The sequence below is a fragment of the Sparus aurata genome, chromosome 7, assembly GCF_900880675.1.
Source record: "Sparus aurata chromosome 7, fSpaAur1.1, whole genome shotgun sequence".
Classification (NCBI taxonomy): domain Eukaryota; kingdom Metazoa; phylum Chordata; class Actinopteri; order Spariformes; family Sparidae; genus Sparus; species Sparus aurata.
This window is the reverse complement of record NC_044193.1, coordinates 11,826,762-11,849,115: the sequence shown is the minus strand read 5'-3', so window position 1 is coordinate 11,849,115 and position 22,354 is coordinate 11,826,762. Positions and strand designations below refer to the sequence as shown.

At 41.7% G+C, this 22,354-nt stretch overlaps 1 protein-coding gene across 2 annotated transcripts in view; it reads left to right on the top strand.

The window, feature by feature from the left end:
- LOC115585174 (cadherin-4-like) overlaps positions 1–21,221 on the top strand; it is a 244,167-nt gene extending 222,946 nt beyond the window's left edge. For both annotated transcript variants that reach the window (XM_030423358.1, XM_030423359.1), the window contains 7 exons: positions 1,312–1,568; positions 7,958–8,100; positions 11,950–12,189; positions 13,243–13,479; positions 14,679–14,818; positions 14,903–15,067; positions 16,931–21,221. In XM_030423358.1, the coding sequence (XP_030279218.1) occupies positions 1,312–1,568; positions 7,958–8,100; positions 11,950–12,189; positions 13,243–13,479; positions 14,679–14,818; positions 14,903–15,067; positions 16,931–17,137 (1,389 nt within the window). In that variant the 3' untranslated portion in view covers positions 17,138–21,221. The remainder of the gene's footprint in view (positions 1–1,311; positions 1,569–7,957; positions 8,101–11,949; positions 12,190–13,242; positions 13,480–14,678; positions 14,819–14,902; positions 15,068–16,930) is intronic.
- The last annotated feature ends 1,133 nt before the right edge of the window (positions 21,222–22,354 follow it).

Below are 22,354 nucleotides of genomic sequence, written 5' to 3'. Positions count from 1 at the left end.
GCCATGTGCTCACATTAGCTCATATCGTACGTGCACGGCTATACACATGCAACCAACTAACACATGTGCAAACACATCCTCTCCGGTACCCTTGTCAACGAGCTGCCTGATTAAGAATGCTTCTTTATTTCAAGGCCGTGCTGCCACTCTGTCCACTCATAACGCTCAGGCAATGCAACATACAGATGTGCCCGAGATCATTAACATCAGCATCAAACAGCGCAGACACAAGCCTGCGTTGGTAATCCCCATCCGTCTGTTTAGGAATGTGCCAGCAGTACCAACGAGCAGCGTGTTAGTTCTCTTTTTTCATTTCCTCGCTTGTTGTTGTTGTCATTTGAACCTGATCGTGTAGTCTTCATTAGGAGAGCACGGAACTGTCACTCTGGTTTAGGCTCAGCCGGCACAACCCCCTGTAGATTACACATAAACACACACATACACACACACACATGCTCAAAAGGCAAAACCATGACAGCAACCTATGAATAGTCTAAGCCTTGATGCCTCTGCTCAGGACTTGTGTGTGTGTGTGTGTGTGTGTGTGTGTGTGTGTGTGTGTGTGTGTGTGTGTGTGTGTGTGTGTGTGTTGGTTAGTTGTCTGGGGAGACTATGGCTCCAATTCATCAGGGGACCACTTGACATGACATCTGTTCATTTATGATGTCCTTTATCATCAACAGGGTTCAACGCTTACTCCCCAGCCACAGACAGAAAGAGAAATGTTGACAGGGCTTTTAACACTATGCACAGCATATTATTATTTATAGTACACTCCAAATTCTTGAATACTTGACATGGCATGCTCATAAAAAGTCATTACAATAATAATAATACTAATAGTGGGGATAATTGGCTTCTTTTTCTATTTTCCTTTCCTGTAAATCAGTGATAAAGACTGTAGGTTTTAAATAAAGAATGTATTTATTATTAGGATAAAAAGGACTGAGACTCAAGGGTTGAACAAGACAAGACCAAGACCAGTTCCAGTCTGACACTGCACAAGATACTTAAAATAAAATGTAAAACCTGCAAAGTATAGGCACTCCTAAAATGTCATTTCTAAAAATCCAGATTTATGAAAAACCATGCATAAAAGCATTATAGACTTTCATTTAGTTTTGAGACCAAGAAAGACCTCGAGTATTATGGTGCTTCATGAGACTCCTAATGCTGGATTTCATTATCTTCAAACCTTTTTTGAGTGCTAACCAGGTAATAAAGACTGGAGGACCACAATTTTTCAACTACCTGAATTCCAATTGAACCCTCACTTCTCACAAGCTGTCATTAATTTCTTTCTTCCTCCAGCCAGTAGACTTTGAGATGAACCGCGCCTTCATGCTGACGGTGGTGGTGTCCAACCAGGCCCATCTAGCCAGCGGCATCCAGTCCTCACTCCAGTCGACAGCTGGGGTCACCATATCTGTCCAGGACGTCAACGAACCTCCATACTTCCCCACGAACCCAAAACACATCCGCTTCGAGGAAGGCGTCCCTGCTGGCACCAGCCTAACAACGTTCTCAGCTTCAGATCCTGACCGATTACAGATGCAGCAGACAATCAGGTACTCAGTGAATTTCAATAGAACAGACTACAGAATGGGAGTCCTAATTGGTCTAATTCTGACATTTTAATAGCATATCATCAGTTTAATTTTCTTCTGGTGCAAAATCATTTAGATCTGATTAGTTCTATTAAACGGGGTCTGTCTCTACTGCAGACCCGGCAAAGTATTGGCTGATTGACGCCTGGCTAGCTGTAGTAGAAGTGTAATTCTGGCAGAAATCCCTCCATATGCACTAACAGCAGGCTAAAAAGCCTCTTGGACAGGTTCCATGTCAGTAGTTAGGGGTCAGAGTTCAACAAGGGTACTATATTTTGGCATCCCCCATCTCTCAAAGTCTTACTGTGCTTTAGTTTATGAGCCAGAGGAGAACTCCGAGTAAGGAGGGGAAGGTTAATAGGGAGCAATAGCCTCATGGGTAATCAGAAGTGTGTGCATTCTGTAGGTTGCATGAGCGCCTACATGCACATATACACACGCACACACACAGCTACACACACACATACACACACAAACAGCAAGAGTAAGGAATAACAGAAGAGGCGGAGGGAGGGGGGAGAATAAAGAGAACAGCTGGCTCGAGCCCAAACGTCTGACACAGCATTATGTCCACCTGCAGTGTTCTTTCTCTGTGCTAAGCCTCCCTGGGTTTTAAATGTAAACCAACCTTTAAATGACCAGCAGACCTTTTCCTCAGTCCTTCTGTCAGCTTGACAGTCGCAATGGCTCCTTCAAACTTGGAGGTAGTTTATTAAGTACGCTTTGCTATGAAAGAGAAAACTGGTAAATTAGGATCACATGCGTTTCCAGTCATGTAGAATGTCCTCATAGACGATGGTTGAATGTACATTTCGAGTACACTTACTCAAGTTCTGTACTTGAGAAGGAATTTGAGGTATTTATTTTATGCAACTTTATACTTCTACTTCACTACATCTCAGAGACAAGGCTCTACCCTTACTATTGATACATTATGTATAATATTTACATACTTTTAGTTTTACACAAAGCAACAATAATGTACCTTTCTAGACATGTGTTTGTCCTGACAGACATGTTTGTTAAACAGAAAAAAAAACCTACTGATTTCATTCCTCTATGGGTTATTGTGAGTGATATTACTTCTGTGATGGTTATAACAGAAAATGTCATTCTGTTACAACCTTAGATGAGACTCGACGATCAACTATATTTCTTTTAGAAAATGACATATTGTTGTTTAAGTAAAGGATCTGAACACATCTTTCACCACTGCTTATAGATTATAGTGAGTGTATTGGTATAATTTACCTTTCAACCCTTAACAGTCCAGCAACCCATTTCCTCTCTTATCTCTTGGGGATAGATCTAAACAAATTTCCCAGCTAATTTCACAGCAAATGAGAGTAAATTGAGTGTACATTATAATTTAGGAAGACGCCAAAGTCACCAGCTGGGCTCTATCTCTCTTCCTGCTCTCTCTCTCTCTCTCGCTCTCTTTCTCCCTCTCTCTCTCTCTCTCTCTCTCTCTCTCTCTCCCTCTCTCTCTCTCTCTCTCTCTCTCTCTCTCTCTCTCTCGCTCATCTCCCTGTTGAATTCACTTTGACCTCTTTGGTTTCCTCCAAGGTTTTCCATGACCTATGCAAGACTGCAGCACCTTACTTCTTGGAATTAAGTTGGCCTTATACAAGCACGCTGTGGTCCTGTCACGCTCTCCTTAACACACACACACACACACACACACAAACCAAATCTCCTTCCTCTGCTCTCACCACACACACAAAGAAGCAGGGCTGTAGAGGTAGCAAATCCACCACCTCATTCATTTGGATCCATCTGGATAGGATCACTATCAATCCCCCTGCTTTACACCCGTTCCATAAAAGGTATCTGCTCTAGACTGTTATGCAAGGACACTAATCACAGCTGTTCCTGCCATCTTTTGAATCCTCATTATTCTGGAGGAAATTCATTCTTGCCCATCAGCTAAAACCCTACACAGCGTTTGAATCAACCTATTAAACTTTGATTTTCAAAGTTTTTTTTCCCCCCACACAACTGATCTCAGTGTGCATAACTCAAAACGTTATCCATCAAATAGTTACCTGACACGTCTGTTCGCACGAGACCGCGGTTTGTGTTACATGTAATTTATGATGTGTCTTTGCATATGACAAAGAGCTGTATGTCTCGGTAAATGGATGGTGCAGATATATAAAGAGAATAGAGGCAAGGAGAAGATTTAGAGGTAGCCGTAAAAGTCAAAAGTAAGGTGAAAGAAGACCTTAGGGACAGCTGAGGGAGGCAGAGAGGAGCTGAGGACAGAGAGCTCTATCCGGGTCAAGGTTTGAACTTGACAGGTGCTTATCAGAGGAGGGACAGACTGACAGTGTCCTGTTGGGGATGCGAAGGAGGCGATATGGACAGGAGCAGGGCGAGAGGGGGAGTGGGGAAAGGGGTGTATAAGGGATCATGCATCACCCGTCAGACACCTGACCAGTAAGGTCGAGTCATGGGACTGGAGACACTAGCATAAATGATTACCCAAACCGCCTTGGCTAAGCTTGAGACATGCATTTTTCATTCTCAGGGTCGGGGGGTTGAAAAATAAATGTCATACCTCTCCCTGCTGCTTGCTAAGATCACTAACCTGCCAAGCCTAATCATACATCCAGCTATGCTCGCACACCAACCAATTCCCAAATGAGAGAAACCTTCAGGTAGAGGAGAGCTTGCTCAGAAAAGCATCGGAAATAAGACAGGCACAGGAAGGGATGGTGAAGCTTTCACACAAAATATAACAATTTATTCCAAAATAGCACTAGAGTAAACAAGAACTGTTTACCTTTCCAAGAAGGCAAAAAAATTGGCATAGCACTTCATTAAAAAGTTAGCGATGGGGACTGCCAATTGCCCACAGTAATGTTGTTGACAGTTGGGACTTGTAAATAAAAACACTGTGGGCGCTTTCACAATCATCAGTCTAATGGCCAGAGCAGCCCGATCGTTTACTGAGCGCTATCTGAAAAAGTGAGTGACTGTTTAAAGCCAACCCCATTCTGGCCTTAACTTATCTGGAGTTTTCCTTTGGAACAGACCTAACAATGCAGTGGATTGTCTATTCAGTGTGTTGGAAATGAGCTCGGCCACTAAGACCGTTCATTCAAGACTTCATTTGCTTCATGTGAGGTTTATTACATCTGCACTGAAGGCTGTTTAGGAGACTTAATTAAAGTGTAGTGTGGTGGACTCTCTGCTTTGTGAACAAACCTTTATGTTATGGCTTTTATCATCAGAGTGCACACAGCCACTGCTATCAGGCAATGTGGCCACAAAAGAACAGGTTCTGGTGGTATTTTACAACCCATTATGGAGGAAAAAACTCCATTAAAAAACACCACTCTTTAGTTCACATTTTTTCCTGTTTATAATTTTCAAGCCTAAATTAATCAAATTACCCTAAAAAACAAATATTCTCAGTTCTATTGTTATAGCCATGCAGATCGTTTTTGGTTATATTTGCTTCCACCCCAACATTGTGGAGGTAAACGGTATTTGTTTTGTATTACCCTGATTAAAATGAATAGTTTGGCCTTCTTGGAAAAACACTTTCTTGCTGAATGTGTTAAAAGAAGATCAATGCAACACTTAATGTCTGTACACCAAATCTGGTCTGAAGCCAGAAGTTAATCAGTTCACTATAGCATAAAGACTGGAAGAGAAGACTAACAACAAGCCTTCCTCAGTCAAGATGCAGACAAAAATCCACCTTCAGTACTAGTTCCTCTAAGGCTGACGAATTAAAAGGTCATATGTTTTGTTTATTTTGTAGCACAAACTTATAACCTTTTTCAGCTGGTCAAAAATCTCACTTATACATGCTAAGATCTGGCTTTTGTGTGCAATGGGAATGTGTAAACTCTGCATTTACACCCAGGTCAATTGACTCTGTAGTAGACACAGATTTTTTATCACCTCGGCTCGGCTCAGCTCGGCTCTGCTTTGATCTAAACGTAAAGAACTGGTTGAAAATTCTGCCGCACAAAGTTATGATGTGTTATCAACATCGTTATCTCAGCAAGTAAAAAAAGAAGGAATTTTGGGATGTGTCTATTCAAGGATGTTTTATTACTGCAGACACCTCTTAAGCAATAGATTTTAAATACAACTAGATAGTGAACATAAAGATGCCGCCTATTCAGTCCAATAAGAATTGTGAGTTTGGCCCTGCGCACAGGTTCACACTCTGCCCAAAGACTTTACATTGCCAAGACATCACAGATTTTTTAATGGCTTTTCTCAGCTCAAGGAAAGTACCTCCATGAATCACAAATTCATATTACAGTAAAAAGAGTCAGTGGAGGAGTTAAGAGCCTTGCTCAAGGGCACTTCAGTGGTGGTAATGAGGGAGGGGCAAGCTTTGTCTTTCACTTTTCCCACCTGATTTATCCTGCCGGTCCAGCGATCTGAACCGCACAAGCTTGCTTCTCTATCCTTTAGGCCCCCATAATTAGACCGTGTTTGCAGTTTGAGTTCCTGTCAACAGTATATTGTACTGTATTATAATGTTCAGTCTTACAGATCTCTCTTTTATAGTGGGGAAATTGCTGCAGGGGAATGTTTTTGCTGCAATAATAAATTAATGAGTTATGCAAAATTAGGCACTGCTGAGATGGTGATGCTGAAACCACCACACTGTCTCTACAGAAACGTATGTGCGATGTCACATAAAATGAAATCATTCATTGAATAGAATCAACAACATGTTTGTTTTTTTCCAAGAGCAGGGTTTTGGGTATTTGGGTTACCAGACCTTTTCATTTCCTTCTGCTCAGTAAAAAGTGTTCCAACTTGTCTGCCTTCCACTGTAAAGACAAAAAGAATATTTTTTCTCTAAGCCCAGAAAGAGAGAGTCAGCTTGTCATGACAAAGCCAAGAGAGATGCAGTTGGACAAAGAAGAGCCGTAGGTATCAAGTCAGTCTTAATGAGTATAATAAACCCAGATCATACAGTCATGCTGCTTCTTCCGAATGTCACCTCTCCATGTCTCTCTTTCCCCTCCCATCCATTCCTGAACATTTCCCTTCCTCTTTCATCCCACCCTCCCACTGTGATGGACTCACAGTAGTCCTGGTGGTGATTTCACAGTCAGCTGGTTAGTGGCTGTGGGCTTGGCTACCCTGTGTGAAACCGTCAAGAGTGTGGGAATGTCATCTCTGTGATCCCTTTCCCCGCACTGCGCTACGCCTGGGATCATGCCCACTGCCTGCTGGGAAAATCCCACCTCCCTCACTGCAGGAAAGAGATTATACTCTCTGTCCACCCCGCTGCCCCTCTCCCCCTTAACGCCATCCAGCCCGCCAGGCTTTCAGTCTCCACCATGTACGCAGAAATGCACATGCAGTATTAAATGTTAATAAACAAGTACTGTATACTGACAGTAAGTACACTGCAATTCAAAAAATATAAAAGCAAGGTTAAGGTCAAATCCATTTCAATTTGGATGGATTTAAAAGCTGGAAGTGTATGTCACATAACAACATGGCCGTGTTGCCCAAACTGACATTCAGTAAATGAAACCAGGGTGATGGCTAAACCTTTTTGTGTAAGCTCAATGTGTCACATGTCTACCACTGATGTCTTGCACACAAAAAAGTGAGATTGCAGCCAAGAGAGGTGTCAGTTGATGAACTCTGAGACAAGATGAGAAGATACAGACAGGGATAAGAAAATGTATGAATACAAAAGCATGGCGAGATGAGGTGAGGCGGCGTGGGTCGAGAGAGATCAGATGGAGTTGAACGCGTGGATCGAGTCAGAAATCTACAAAAGCCAGAGAAACAAGAACAGTTAGATCAGAGCAAGATCGGGATTCAATCCTGGAGATGATCCCCCATTCCTTCCATGCTCTTTATCCCAGGAGAACGTCACCACCTGCTACCCCATCCAGTTTCCTGTTTGATGATCCTATCATACTCTCTTCACCCTGTACACAGCCTCCACCTATACACACAGGAACATTTGCAAACATACAAGCACCAAAGCATGCATGTATATAAGCCCTTCAGGCGGTTTAGCCTTTCTCAGCATAAACAAACACTTCCTTGAATATGTGCGCCAAACACATGAACCGGCAGTTGCAGCAGTGCTTAACTAGGGAGGTAATTGACTTCAATGCCTGGTACACAGGAGTGAAAAATGAGGTGAAATTGACTGTAGGCTGCAGGCTCTGGAGGAAAAGTCAATGAAGAATTAAACTGTGTGAAGGTCAGGCTGTTGTGATTTTGTGAGTGTGTGTATGTGCTGGCAATCTCTTTATGCACAGACGCGAGAGAAAATTCACAAGTGTTTGTAAACAGGGGTACTCCAGTGCTAACCTCTCTATTGATCCGTCTTTGTGTGTCTTTAGGTATTCAAAGCTGAACGACCCTGCAGACTGGTTGTCCATCAACAGGACCAATGGACAGATCATCACCACGGCAATGCTCGACCGGGAGTCTATCTATGTCAAAAACAATATATACGAAGCCACATTCCTGGCGACAGATAACGGTAAGAATCTTGAATCAGACTGATCAAAGTACATCTACAAAAAGGAAATACAGTATATTCGAAATGGAGATGAAAACAAACAAACCAACCAAAAGAATTCCCATCAGCATGTCGAATGGGGTATAAGACATTCTAGAAATCACACTGAAACCTGCTCTCAGTCATTTTTTTTTCTCAATGTCATGTATGTGTCTTATACTTGAGGTTTATGACCAGAGGGTCTCCTTTTAAAGCCTCGAAACCAGCTGCCGACACGTGGGTGGTCGAAGTTACTGACTGCAACTCTTCAAACACAGTCGAAGTGTCCTTGACCAAGACGCTCACTGTTGATTCCAGTGCACTTGTGGATCAATGTGTGGAATGTTGATTTTGCCATATATAGGTGAATATAGTTTACAGTGAAAAATATCAGAACTGTAGTTTTGCTTTTTGATGAAAATGAAGACATTTGTGTGGATTTAGAGGGATATAAGGACATGAAAGCTCGGCGGCGTTCAAGCCCAGTGCAGCTGGGTAAGAGTTAGAGAAAAATCCTGGATTCACACAACTGGTCACACTCTTGATCCTCTCCTCCTTCTCATCTTCTATCCATGACTGCCTTCCTCTTCCCTTTCTCACAATACAGCATATATATTTGTTCTGCCTCAACTTTAACTGAGCCAAAAACGCAATCACAGCAAACAAATAAGTTCCCTTTTCCTCAAGTTGAAGTGAGTGCTTTTTCTAAAGTAAAAAGGAAATGCTTTTCTCCCCCTCCGAAATTGCCTTATCTGTGACGTGCAGAGCGCTGGTGTGTTTACCTTAAGTTAAGCTGGCTTTGAAACAGTGGTGTTTTTATAGGTGTGAGCATGCGTGAAGAATGCTCTTATTTCAAACACATTCATATCATGTGCATATGTGTGCTTTGCTGTACGTTTGTTCTTTGCTGATTGACGATGTCAGACACCATGATGTGTAACATGCTGTGTTGATGATGGGAAGGAAGAGGAAGCAGGATTACAGGTTGACTCACTCATGTTGTTTGGACTTCACAAACATCTCATTTACTCCCCTCTTTTCTCTCCCTGTTATTTCCTGGACTTCGTTATAATTTCCATATATTACCTATTTCCTTCAAGAACCTATAGGCCCTTTAGAAATGGTTGTTCACCTGACCGCTGTAAGGTTTGGATAATATTGGTGTGTGTGTTTGTGTGTGTACATCAGTCCGACTATTTGGGTGTTGCTGGAGTGTCAGCCATCATAACGTGAGAGGGATTATGGTAAGAAGTACTATGAGACAGTAGGGATAGTAGTCTGGGACATGGAGAGGTGGTGACAGCATGGTGAGAAGTACACTTGTATTTCCACCAGATATTCATGCCACCCCCCTGACACTATCTGACTGCCTAAGACCCTTCTGACACACACCTTTGGTATTGTTTATGTGCTCTTCAAAGAGCATATGGTCGGCTTGGTACAAGTCTTTTCACCATGCCGCACATCTCTGAGTTAATACAAATCCTTTTGAGGAATTTACACAAACATAATTATTTATTTAGCTGGTTAAAACCCACATAATTCTCCTATCAGCTGTGGCAAGCTGCTTCCACATGTCCCCCATACATGGGTGGGATTAACAAACCAACAGAATGGGAAAGCTTCTGTGTGTGTGTGTGTGTGTGTGTGAGAGAGAGAGAGAAAGAGAGAGAGAGAGAACCTGTTTGTGTAAGAACCACGTGTGTTTATGTTCCAGTATGTACGTGTGTTGAATTTGCATTTTATACTGTGTATGCCCATAAATGGTGTGCTAGAAAATAATGTTTGATAGCATCAATCAAGTGAAATGTTCCTTTAAATACCTTGTAAATGTGCTGTGTGTTAAGAACAACAGCATCTGATTTAATCGACTTCCAGAGCAGTTGGGTCTATGTGGGCCCTCCAGTGGTCCATGTGTTGACTCGCTGTCAGACAGGAGTGAAAAAAAACACAGCTGGTACTGGTGTATTGATGCTGCAGATAGTAAGTAGTGAAAACATTTGAAATATTCAGAATCAATATGCGTCGATATGTCAGATGTCAGTCTGTATAATATATTTTCTACAACACTACTCCAGGCTATAAAACCTGGAGTAGTGTAACCTTTTTTTCTGAAAGGTTGTGGTGTAGTTCCAGTGCCACATCCATCATTGATCTCTTGAAAAGTCAATAATTTGAACTTTTGAACCAGTCAGACAAAGTGTTGACAGACTCACACTGTGTCTCACTCTTCTTGTGGCAAATGTCTTGCTCTGTTGCCATGTTTAATTGGCAGATCTGTCAGCTTTGCATAAATCCTGGTAAATTACATCGCCCTTATCTCGTCCCAGAGATGGCCCCTGGGGTCGCTTGATTCCATCCAATGGCGAAGCCAGTGGGGCATGCCGGGGAAATGACTCGTAATTGGAGGCTGCTAAGGGTCGTCACCCCCTGACACACACTCAATAAACAGCCCTGAGCTTCATACAGCTAAGCTCTTTTTTTTCATCAGATTTCTCTGCGTCGCATTTTCATACCACACATACGCATCCAAGCAGTCTTCTCCCCGCTCTGATTGTTTAAAGCATCTCTTCTTTACTCCCAGTTCTCAAAAAATGCTGCTGCGGATAGTCCGTTGCTCTCTTCAGTCATTGCAGTGTGTGTGTGCGTGCATGCATCAGGGCACATTATAGCACTCCAAGGCTGACAGTATGGTAGTGACCCAGCTGCGGCGATGGCCACCTACAATAGGGTCAGAACAAATTTGTCCCATTGTCTTAACAATTTTTACTCAGACTTATAACATGGACTGTCTACAGGTCGCTAAAATGATATTCATTAATAATATGTAGAAATGTGCAATTATTATAGACACAGATTCCTATAGTGGGATTCATTAGAACTGTACAGTATCAATAAGAGCAAACAATGCAATTCATAAATCTACACAAAAAGGTCAGAAAACAAATGAAATAGCTCTGCACATTAAGCAAGAGTAACCTATAACAGAAATTAAAACCAAATATCAAAAAATAGAAAACAAATGTGATTCGAAGAAAGAAAGCAACTCTATTTTTAATGTGTTTGATGTTGCAGGACAATCATATTTATTCACAAATTACTTTAAAAGCCATAACGAAATAGGAAATCGAGTTAAAAGTATAAGTACAGTTAATATTAATAATGGAGTTCATGAATGAACGTTTTCTACAGTGATAGGAGCACAATAGGCACATATTGTATGTGCATCAGCAAGTGTATTTATATGATTGCGTATGTTAGAATGGAGGACAGTATGCACCATGATGACTATGCCCTGCTCGCCTTTCAGAAATGCACTGCCTGCAATACTGGCAGTGCATTTCTGAAAGGAAGAAGTGCCTCTATCTAGAAAATCATAGATAGCTCTCCTAGCACTGTGTAAATACACACAGACAAGGACTTGTTTGATTGTGTTACAATCATCATTATAAACCCAAGCCCTCTCTAGGTGATTGGATGTGCTCTGCCGGCATCTGGATCTGCTCATATGCGTTTGATTTGACTGTAAGGCTAAAAGAGGAGTTTAAAAGCATAACTGTCGGAAGTGTTTTTGTCACGGCCAGAAAATTATCCCCCAGCTATACAGCACCCCTACCTCAAACATCACCATTGTAAAAAAAATATGCTCCTTTCACCTCTTCTCTTTTCTGCTTTGTCTCTCTTTTTTCCTCTTTCATTATTTGCCTCACCTCTGTCGGCCTTCAACTCCTGTCCCACTTCCCTCTCAGTCATCCCTTCCAGTGCACACATCTCTTGTCATCTCCTTTTCTCGTCATGATGCTATTTTCTCTTCCCTCTCTCTGCTTCCAGGCTCACCGGCAGCCAGCGGTACAGGCACGCTGCAGATCTATCTGATAGATATTAATGACAACTCCCCAGCGCTCATACCCAAGGAGTCTCAGATCTGTGAGCGGATGAACAGAAACGTCAACGGTGTCAACATCACCGCAGCTGATGCCGACACGGACCCCAACGCTGGACCCTTTGTGTTTGAGCTGCCAAACTTTCCCACCAGCATTCGACGCAACTGGACGATTTCTCGGATCAGTGGTGAGGAGGTGTCCACATAGAACAACAGCACTAGTGAACACAATAATGAATGGTTTGACAGTGCAACTGTATGAACGTGTAGTAAAAAATGCTGAAGAATCCATTATTATAAATACAAAATCTCATCAGATGCTTAATTATAAATCTTTGAAGTAACTACAGTATTTCATCAAGTAGTGACCAGGGCCTCTAATTCCCTCAAATGCTGAACAGGCTTCATTTGAAGAGGACTTCTATAAGAGGAAGGCCTTCATTCCTAATTACCTCTGTTCGACTAGTATTATCTGTCAGATTTTAGCGCAAAGCCTCATTTTGATCCAGTGGCTCATTTGGAAACTTTCTCTTACATTTTCCAAAAAAGCTCAGCAAAATGTGTCTCTGAAGACATTTTAGGTGAAAAATAATCATGCAGTTGCTGAATCTACTTTCATTTTGTCTTTACAGTCTTTAGTTTTAATAGTGTTTCAGGAGTTTCCAGAGGCGTCGCATTGCATCAGACACCACTGATTTGCATAAAGTAGCCAGAATTCAACTTAATACAAATTTGGAGTGGGCAATACGACTCCCCGTCTCTGGAAAACGTGACACTCAGCTACCATAATGCATTGCATGGCTTTACTCATAGACAATAAATAGTCGGTGTGAAAATGGCGTTTCTGTGGACAAGAACCATCACTGCATTACACTGTCAAATTATAAGATATCTACAGCTTCTGTTGAAAGAGCTTAACAATGCTTTTATTTTGAAATATTTGCAGGAAGGTTTCGTGTGAAAAACGAGGGTTGAAATTTAGCCATTTTGTGATGCTTGTATGTGACTGTAAAAATACAATTTGAGGAAGACATTAACACACCTGCAATGACTGAAATTGGAAAATAGCACTTAAAATGAGTAATCCATATCAAACATAGATCATGTTAATTTATTCAATTAAACATATGGAAACTTCCATTTGTTAAGTTGGTAGTTACATCGTATGAAAGCCATCAGTGGTATTAACAAATGTGATGATTAGTTGCACTGAGTAACACTTTCTTCTTCAATCTACACAGGTGATTACGCCCGTCTAGGCCTACGGTACCAGGTGTATTTAGAGCCCGGGGTGTATGAGGTCCCTGTGATTGTTTCGGACTCGGGGAACCCTCCGTTGTCCAACAGGTCCGTCATCAAAGTGAAGGTGTGTCCCTGTGATGAAAACGGAGACTGCACCACTCTCGGGGCTGTGGCAGCCGCCGGCCTGGGAACTGGCGCCATCATCTCCATCCTCATCTGCATCATCATACTCCTCAGTGAGTATCAACTGTTTACATCACATTCACACACTGATATCTTACTAGTCCCACACCGACATACATATACTGTATACAGTACAAAAAGTTTGAGCTGCCTGTGATTGACTTTGATTTGACTTTCTGTCAGAAAAGTTCATTTCAGGGTGCCTTCATCAAACTTTCACCAGACTGTAATACAACAACATGAGCAGTAGTTTGTATAATGGATTAATGCCTCAACTGCTAGAATTCTCTCCAGCATCTCTTGACAAGGAGCTTTCTGTCATCTCCTCCTGGTAGGGTATATATCTGCTGCTCTCTGACCTGACAGTGATTCATGCCGCTGGCTTGCTTAGTTGCTGAGGGTTGCATAGTTCACACATATAGACCAGTCCTATAAACAAACGACCCGAAGCTGAAGGACTTTTTCAGCATTTTTGAAATGTTATATTGTGCATAAATTATGCATACTTTTCATTATTAATACTACTACCAGCACAAGTTTCTTTTGTCTATTTGAATGCTTATGCGACCTAGAAGAGCACATCAAGTTTTAAAATGTAACTTTCAAGAAGAAAAATCACACACAGGGAGGATATGTAAAAGGCAGAAATATGTCGATGACTACAGGGTGGATTTCTGTGAAATCTTGTACAGACATCTGGGGTAAAAGAGAATAGATTCTATTGCATTGGTGAAGCTCTGACTGTTCCTCTAGAGCCACCAGCAAGTCAAAGTTTTCTCTAGCGAAATATCTTAACATCTTGTGTAATTGTGTACAGATATTCAGGGTTACCAGAGGATAAATCCTGCTGAGGTTGGTGAACCTCTCACAATTCCTCTAGAGAGACCAGCAGGTCAAAGTTTTCTTCAGCTCTGCAAAATATCTCAAAACCTACTCATGGCCAAATAACTCCAATGTTAGTGACACCACCATCAGACTATACTTGTATTTTTTGGTCCAATTTGCATGTGACCCTGCTAACATGCTCAACTAAAATGATGAACTTGGTAAACATTTAAAGTCAGCATGTTAGCATTCTCGCTGTTAACATGTTGGCATACTGATAGCACAGCCTTACAGAGATTCTGCATGGCTACAGCCTATTCTTAAAGACAAGGGTATGGTCTTTTCAGATTGTCTGTATTGTTTGTGTATGCAAATTATTGTTGTGCGAACCTAGAACTTTATCATGTCCATGTGTGTGTCTGTACAGGCATGGTGCTGTTGTTTGTGGTGTGGATCAAGCGCAGAGAGAAGGAAAGACAGACCAAGCAGCTGCTTATTGACCCTGAAGATGACGTCAGAGACAACATCCTCAAATACGATGAAGAAGGAGGAGGAGAAGAGGACCAGGTGAGATCCTGTGAGACGTACAACCATACACATATGCTTTCTACGTATGTATACTTACATCTGTACGTCCCTGTGGCTGCACAGGACTACGACCTGAGCCAGCTACAGCAGCCTGACTCCTTGGAGCACATCATGAGCAAGCCACCCGGTGTCCGCAGGGTGGACGAGCGCCCCATCATCCCCGAGTCCCAGTACCCAATCAGAGCTGTGGTGCCCCATCCTGGAGACATCGGGGACTTCATCCACGAGGTGAATGTACACTCACACAACAGACACGCGCGCTATATCTCAAGAGCTCAACTGTCATTAGATTGTTTCTCCCACAGCGAGCTGGCCTCTCACTTTCACTTTCCATCGATTTGACATTTAATGTGATTACTCGTTTCTGGATGCCATTCATGTAAACTCCAGTATACAAACAATGTGGAGTTTTGTTTTACTTTATAGCTGCTCTCACCATGCCAGCTTTATACACACACACACACACGCACACACTGACTGTCTCAGACACGACTCCAATGTTGGCACAGTGATGCGGGAAAATGCTGATTGACAGACTCGTGACAACACGTTCACACTCGAGAGGTGTTGGCAGCTGTTCAGCTTTGATCCATCCAGCCTCGACTCTCTCTCTGTCTCTCTCTCTCTCTCTCTCTCTCTCTCTCTCTCTCTCTCTCTCTCTCTCTCTCTCTCTCTCTCTCTCTCTCTCTCTCTCTCACACACATACACAGACACATTCTCACCTGATCTCGCTCCAGCAGTCTGGTAAAACACAAACACAGCAAACACATGGTGTTCCTGCCATGCACTGTACCCCTGGGGGTTGAGGCTTTTTAGGTTTCCATCCGTTGCGCCTCTGTACTCCAGTGAAGTGGATGAAGTCTATTCTTCTCACCTGCCTCACCTTCAGGGTCAACGGACCTCATTTGTCATTCTAGTAAGCAAGTGCAGGTCTAAGTACCGGCAGACCTCTTCACATCTTATTCACGATAACGTAAGATCATAATAACAATAACAAATTATTAATGAATATGGTTTGATCATACATGATTATTCTGGCTAATGCATCCTGATTTATGTATGGATAACCAGATATAACAGGATATAATATGGAAACACTCTTATTTATGAAAAGTATACAGTATAATTTTTGAGATGTGTTTGCTTGTGTGCGACAGGCTGGTGTTGTGGTGTGTTTACTGTCTCTGTAGTGTTTTTCATTTCTTCTCTTGCAAACAAAATCCTGATTTAAATGAGACAACAGGATTTAATAAAGGTTAAAATAATTTAGGCAACTGAGCTTTACCATAGCAACTTGCACCTTAATCAGCCATTTATGCTGAAACATCTCCATAAAGGTATGCATAATCTACATTTTAAATAGGCTATCTGTGCTATAAGTTACCTGTGCTAAGTTTACTTATTGAATATTGCATTTTAAAACTTAAAAAGTATAGTGACAAAAAAAGGGACTTGTATGGTGTAGATGACAGTGAAAAGGCACTGGTCTAAAAAATAGATACAAATGTTTGATGTCTTTGGTTACACTAATACTCATAAGGAACTGGAGTTGCATCCAAGCAGTAACTACTACAGTACTACTGAAGTGACCAAACCCAGTGGGTCCAGGATTTGGGTAGGTTAAAGTGAAACTCTCGCCAAAAAGCAACCGAGGCTTTAGCGATTTTGATGCTAGCGCACGAGTGCCCCCGCACTCAACTGAAAATTAGCTTGCCCGAAAACGAAACTACGGTAAATCTTAAAAGTGCCTCTTTCGTCGTAATTACGCTTTTACACAAAGGTTTGACTCATATTCAATCACAAATAAAGCCTCAGTTGCTTTTTGGCAAGAGTTTCACTTTAACCATGCTGTAGCTACAAACCAGGGGAATTGAGTTTAGAAGATTTTAATGCTTTAGTTTGCAATCCTGGGAAAGGATCCAGAATTTGTAGCGTTTAATCCATATGAGGACTCAGGTCAGGATACCATAGCCTCTTCAATTTTGATCTTTCTTTTTTGAATCCCACTCTGGATGGAGTTCACTGATCAGCGGCCTCTTCACTGCAGGCATCTGAGTACTGACCACCACCTCCTCTTTTTTTCCTGTTTAGGGTCTGCGAGCAGCAGACAACGACCCCACAGCTCCTCCGTATGACTCCCTGTTGGTGTTTGACTATGAGGGCAGCGGCTCTACCGCCGGCTCTGTCAGCTCCCTCAACTCCTCCAGCACAGGGGACCAGGACTATGACTACCTCAACGACTGGGGTCCCCGCTTCAAGAAGCTGGCCGACATGTACGGAGGAGGGGATGATGATTAAACCTGCCGGTCACACATGCACACACACCACACACCCTCGTCCCGTCAGCTGGCCTGCCATGCTCTGTCCCTCTAACACATGGGGCTGTTACACCCTATTGAACACACGTTAACATGTTCACACTGACCAACTGACTGACCAACCAACCAACCAATCAAATAAGCCACCACAGAGGACTGGTGCCGTGAGTCAGTTTCGGGTGCTCTTCTCAACCGTCTCCTGCTCTAAGCCTGTCTAAGACTGAAACTGAAGCTCTGAAATGCAGGCCTCTCATAGTTTAGAACTCTTGTGTTTTTTGTTTCATTTTAGGGTTTATGCTAGATGTAGTGTTTAGTTTTTTATGAGTCAGATTTAGTTTTTCATTTTGTTTGTGTAGCTTTTTTTTTTGTCCCCACTCCCGTCTGATTCGAGCCGTTCCTTTTATTCCTGAGGGGTTTCACTTTTCCCTCGCTGTCAGCCCCCGCCTGCCCGTCTGCAGAAGCTTTAGGTTGAGCAGCTTGCTTTGTCTGGGGGGAACTAAAGGAAAAAGAAAAGAAAAAGAAGAAGAACACAGATATGAAAGTCCTTCTTGCACGGAGGGCCCTGGTTTATTCTTTCTTGAACTTGAATTACTTAGAACAGAAGCACTGTTGTTTAAAAAGTGCCTTCAGTGGTGCGTATTTTAGCAGACTCCCGCTAACTCAGGATTGGTTGCCATTTTTTCGGGCTTAAACGCCCCCATACGACCCCAGACCCTTTAACTCCCCTTGTCATTTCTCTGGTCCTGCAGGGCTGTGGTGGCAGGAGATGTCAGCGCTGGTTTCAGAGGAGCATTTGCTGGCTTACGAGGGCGCTTTAAGTAGACGTACTGTACATAGGCCTCCAGTGTGTCTGTGAGTAATGAACAAACCATTCAAGTCAGGCACATCTGTGCTCCTAGATCACAGCCAACCACAGTGTGATTACTGTAATCACCAAAAAACACATTAAGGGACTGTCATAGAGAAGAAATGCATTGCGTGTCTGTGTTTATCGTGGCTTCAATAGCAGCTGTGTTTGTTTTGAGTGCTTAGTATTTGCACCTAAAACTCGATGAAGCTTGTCACAACATTTTGAAGATGGACGAGTCACGTGTGTTACCTCTGTAATGTTACTGTATATGAAGTTCAAAATGAGCGGTTATTTAAGGAGACTTTGCCTTTTATGATGATTTAAGGTTTGCATGTTTATCCCTTCACCCAAAGGTAATTAACATGGCACCAGTTATTGTGTGGTAAATGTGTCAAAGAAAACTATTTAAACTGTACAAACATGAGGGGAATGAAAATACAGGATTTGCTTCAAATAGCTTTTGATAGCATTACATACAGAGTTGTGAGCTCCATTCTGAATCCCTTTCTTCTCTTGTTTTTTTTATTTTTTGTTGCCTTTTGTTGTTTCTCAGTAAACTTTTAATATACAAACTTTGGTGCCGGTCCCTGTCACAGAAACTGGGGGGAACTGAGCCTCAGCCAGGGATTTAGCGCCTTCACAATCTGTCTCTCTTCAGGCAGCGTTTCATTCATCTGAAATTTTCTCCTGAAATTTTTGGCTGCGAGTTCAAGAGGTTTTTGAAAAAGAAGTTGGAGGAAGGGAAAGTCTGGTATGAAGTTGTGCACTTTATCAAAGTGGACTTGCAAAACTAAAGCTTCATTAATAGCGCTTTATGAGAAAGACATTTTTAAAAGACAGTTTTGTTGTGACTTAATGAAAAAGCAGCAAGACCCATGGGCTTTTGTGATCATAATTCAGCCTCCCCCCCCCCAATGTAGAGAACAGGAGAAAAAAGAGCTTTAGTCTTTGATATTAAATTATTTAAATATGCAAAACATTTCACAGAAGAACCAGGGAGATGGTGGTGAATGATAGAAAGGTTTAATCATTCCTTATCTTCTGAGTGCCCATTGAAACACTCCTCAGTTGTCTCCAGTTTCAACTTGATGTGGCCCGAGCAGATTTTTCTATTAATTATGAATATGATGAATGCTTGGAGGAAATCTCAGAAACGACACTGTTCTTCAGATGATGTGACGAGAAAGGATCCTCCACTCCTTTTTCTTTTTTCTTTTTTTTCTCCTGCTGCTACCGTTTCCTCACCTGCTCACGCTTCATATAAAATTATCATTAGGTTTCACAAATGGTGATAGGAATTGCTCAGAGTGCGTGGAAAGGAATGAAGGCATGAATAGTAAATGATAAATATTGCCTGTTAGTGCAGTTGTTTATTATGCCATAACAAAGAAATAAAGACAAGAGTTTGATGTGACTATAAAAAAAGGAAAAGGAAGGTCATGGGATAATAAATAAGGTAAACAGGGTAGGAATCTCTTGATTTACATAAAAATATAAAGGGGATGATTTTTCAGGATAGCTGTCAGCTTATTGTGGAAACAGAGTAAACATGAAACAAAGCAGTAGTTTCCACAGCCTGCTACTGAATAATCTCTTTTTCTATCCAATCACTTTCTCAGCCTACAGAATATCTTCACAAAATAAACACAGCTGTTACTTTTCTCCTATTTGTGATTATTTCTGACATATAAATGTTGTATATACGGAACATTTTTATACATTTGGTAACATGATTTATCTGTTTCTGTGTCCATTTTTCTTTCACTCCGGTTTTGTTACAAACGAATACCTGGCAATGTATATTTCACCACAGAAAGCCATGTGCATTTAAAAGAATCCGTGCAATTCTATATGAGCTTACAGCCATACTCATGTCGCTGTTTGTGTTTAGGTTCATCACGGTGAAAAAGGTTCCACTTCAGACCTACTTGTACAGTCTTACACTAGCACACACTCACTCCTCTTGGCCTTACTGTATATATGTGAGTGTTCTATATTATATGAGACCTTTCAGCATTGTTCTTATTCAGCTGCAGGGCTTCAACTTTGCCGAAGGCCATCCAGCATCCAGAAAAATAAAGACGTTTCATTAAAGGCCCGTGCTCTCCTATCGCAACGGATTCAGGGCCAAACATAACAGGAGGCCCCCACACATACATACAAACACACACACAAACTTCACACAAGGTAACTGACTTTATAACTGTGTCATACATGAATACATACATGGCACAAGGCCATAATGATACTGAATGTTATCAATGACTCGTAATGACACATGGCAGCAAATCAGACGAACATGACCTGTGATTTAAATGCAAATTTGTGAGGGGAAGTGAAGGGAAATTGATCATTACTTATTACGTACTTGGTCCACTTGTCTTATTGACATTCCCTCGCTAAAGTGAGGGGAGAATTAGCAAATGATAGAATGAAGGGAGAACTATTGCACTGCTGTAGTCCACCCCTGTCTTCTGGCTGTGCCAACAACGTCTCCTCTGCCTCTCTGACTTGTGTTAGTCAAAGGACACTTGGTCTCAAACGAGACACTGCCTGACCGTGGACACACACATGACGGGAGGCTCCAGCAGAAGCCACTTTTTTTTGCTCTGCTATACGGCCAGAACTACAAAGACAGGCAGCAGTGTTTCATACAAGTTGGCCCAACACTGCTGAAGTCCAAGTGTACATAATGTAGTATTTGCTTGAAGCTAAACAGACCAAGTTAGGCAAACTGTAACTGTACAATTGGAGCTTTTTGCATGTGTCTTTTTATAATGGACAGATGAGTTCTATTACAGTAACCATACAACATTTTAAAATGTGTCGCAGCCCGCATGACCGAGGTTGCAGTCCAGAAGTGATTCTGGTGAACCATACTCACATAGTTTCAAACGGAAGAGAAAAAAAGATGAAAAAATAATTGCACAGTTATCGAGTCAAAAGACTTTTTTTGTAAATTGTCAACAGCACAAATATTTTGTATTGTTGTTTGTACCATTTTGTAAGAAAATGAAAAGAAAAAGAACCAAAAAAAAAAGGGAAGGAGTCTGTTGTTTCAAGCGTGTGTTTATAGTGCCACTGCAATCTTGGTTTCCAAATACAGTACAGTAAATGCGCAGCCTTGCAGATCAACCTTGTAATATAGACGCTGAGCTGGAGACTCCCTGTCAGCATCATGTGTTATAAATAAAATTTCCCCTCCTTATAAGAACACTGCCTCCTGTCTTTTCCTTGTCAACAACTGATTTCTGCAAGCGATGCATTTCCTCACACTTGTTATTTTTAAACTTAAAATGTGTCTTGTTGAACCAGAAATTGCCTCAGTCGATATTTCTTTTTAAATAACCCCAAAACCTGCTCATTATTAAGCCATGATAGATTTTAAAAAGGGCCTAAGAATAAAAACACTATAAACTTAACTTCCATCATACAAACGACCTGAAACATGTTCGGTGTGTCAGCTCTCACACTAAACCTAATATATACAGAGTATACTTTGATGCAAGGCACTAATTCCTACCGTGTACATACTGTAGAGCAGCACTCGCCTTCATAAAGTCAACATACAAACTGGATTATACTGTAAGAGGACTTGACTCTTCTCAGGAGAGAGAGATTAAAAAAACAGCATGAATTTCCACTGAATCAAACGGACACACATTTCTTTCAAGTTTGTATTTTTTCAGTTAACAACATAAAGAAACACCATTTACAGGGGAAAGCAGTCCATATATCAACCAGTCAATCAATCAATTTTTATTGCATAGCACCAATTCACAACAAAAGTCATCTTGTGACGCTTTCCAAATTGAGCAGGTCCAGACCACCACACTCCTTGATCAATTTAATTACAGAGACCTGACATTTCCGCCTTTCAGCAAGCACTTATCGACAGTAGTGAGGGAAAATAAGGCCTTTTAACAGGCAGAAACCTCAGAGCACAACTGGACTCAATGGTGGGTGGTCTGCCTCAAGCGGTTGGGTTGAGAGAGAAGGAGAGGAAGGGAGGGAGGGAGGAGAAGCTGTGGGAGAGACAGAACCAGGAAAACAGCTACAAGCTTTTCTAATTGAGATATGTATAATTTACTAAATACTAAAAGAATAAGAATCCATACATGCATTTAAAGAGAGACGTATATATCGTGCACACTTGCATGCTGGCATTAATTGACAGCTGCAAGTCACCATGGCAGCGTATTAATTGAATACAGCTTGTTCCTCACATATTAACTGTCTCTCCACTCCTGCATTACAAGACACCATCATGTATTCCAGGAAACGTTTCCGCAACATTAAAATGAAAAAAGGTTTTTTAAAGCAATGACGTTCCTCTCTTTGCACTGG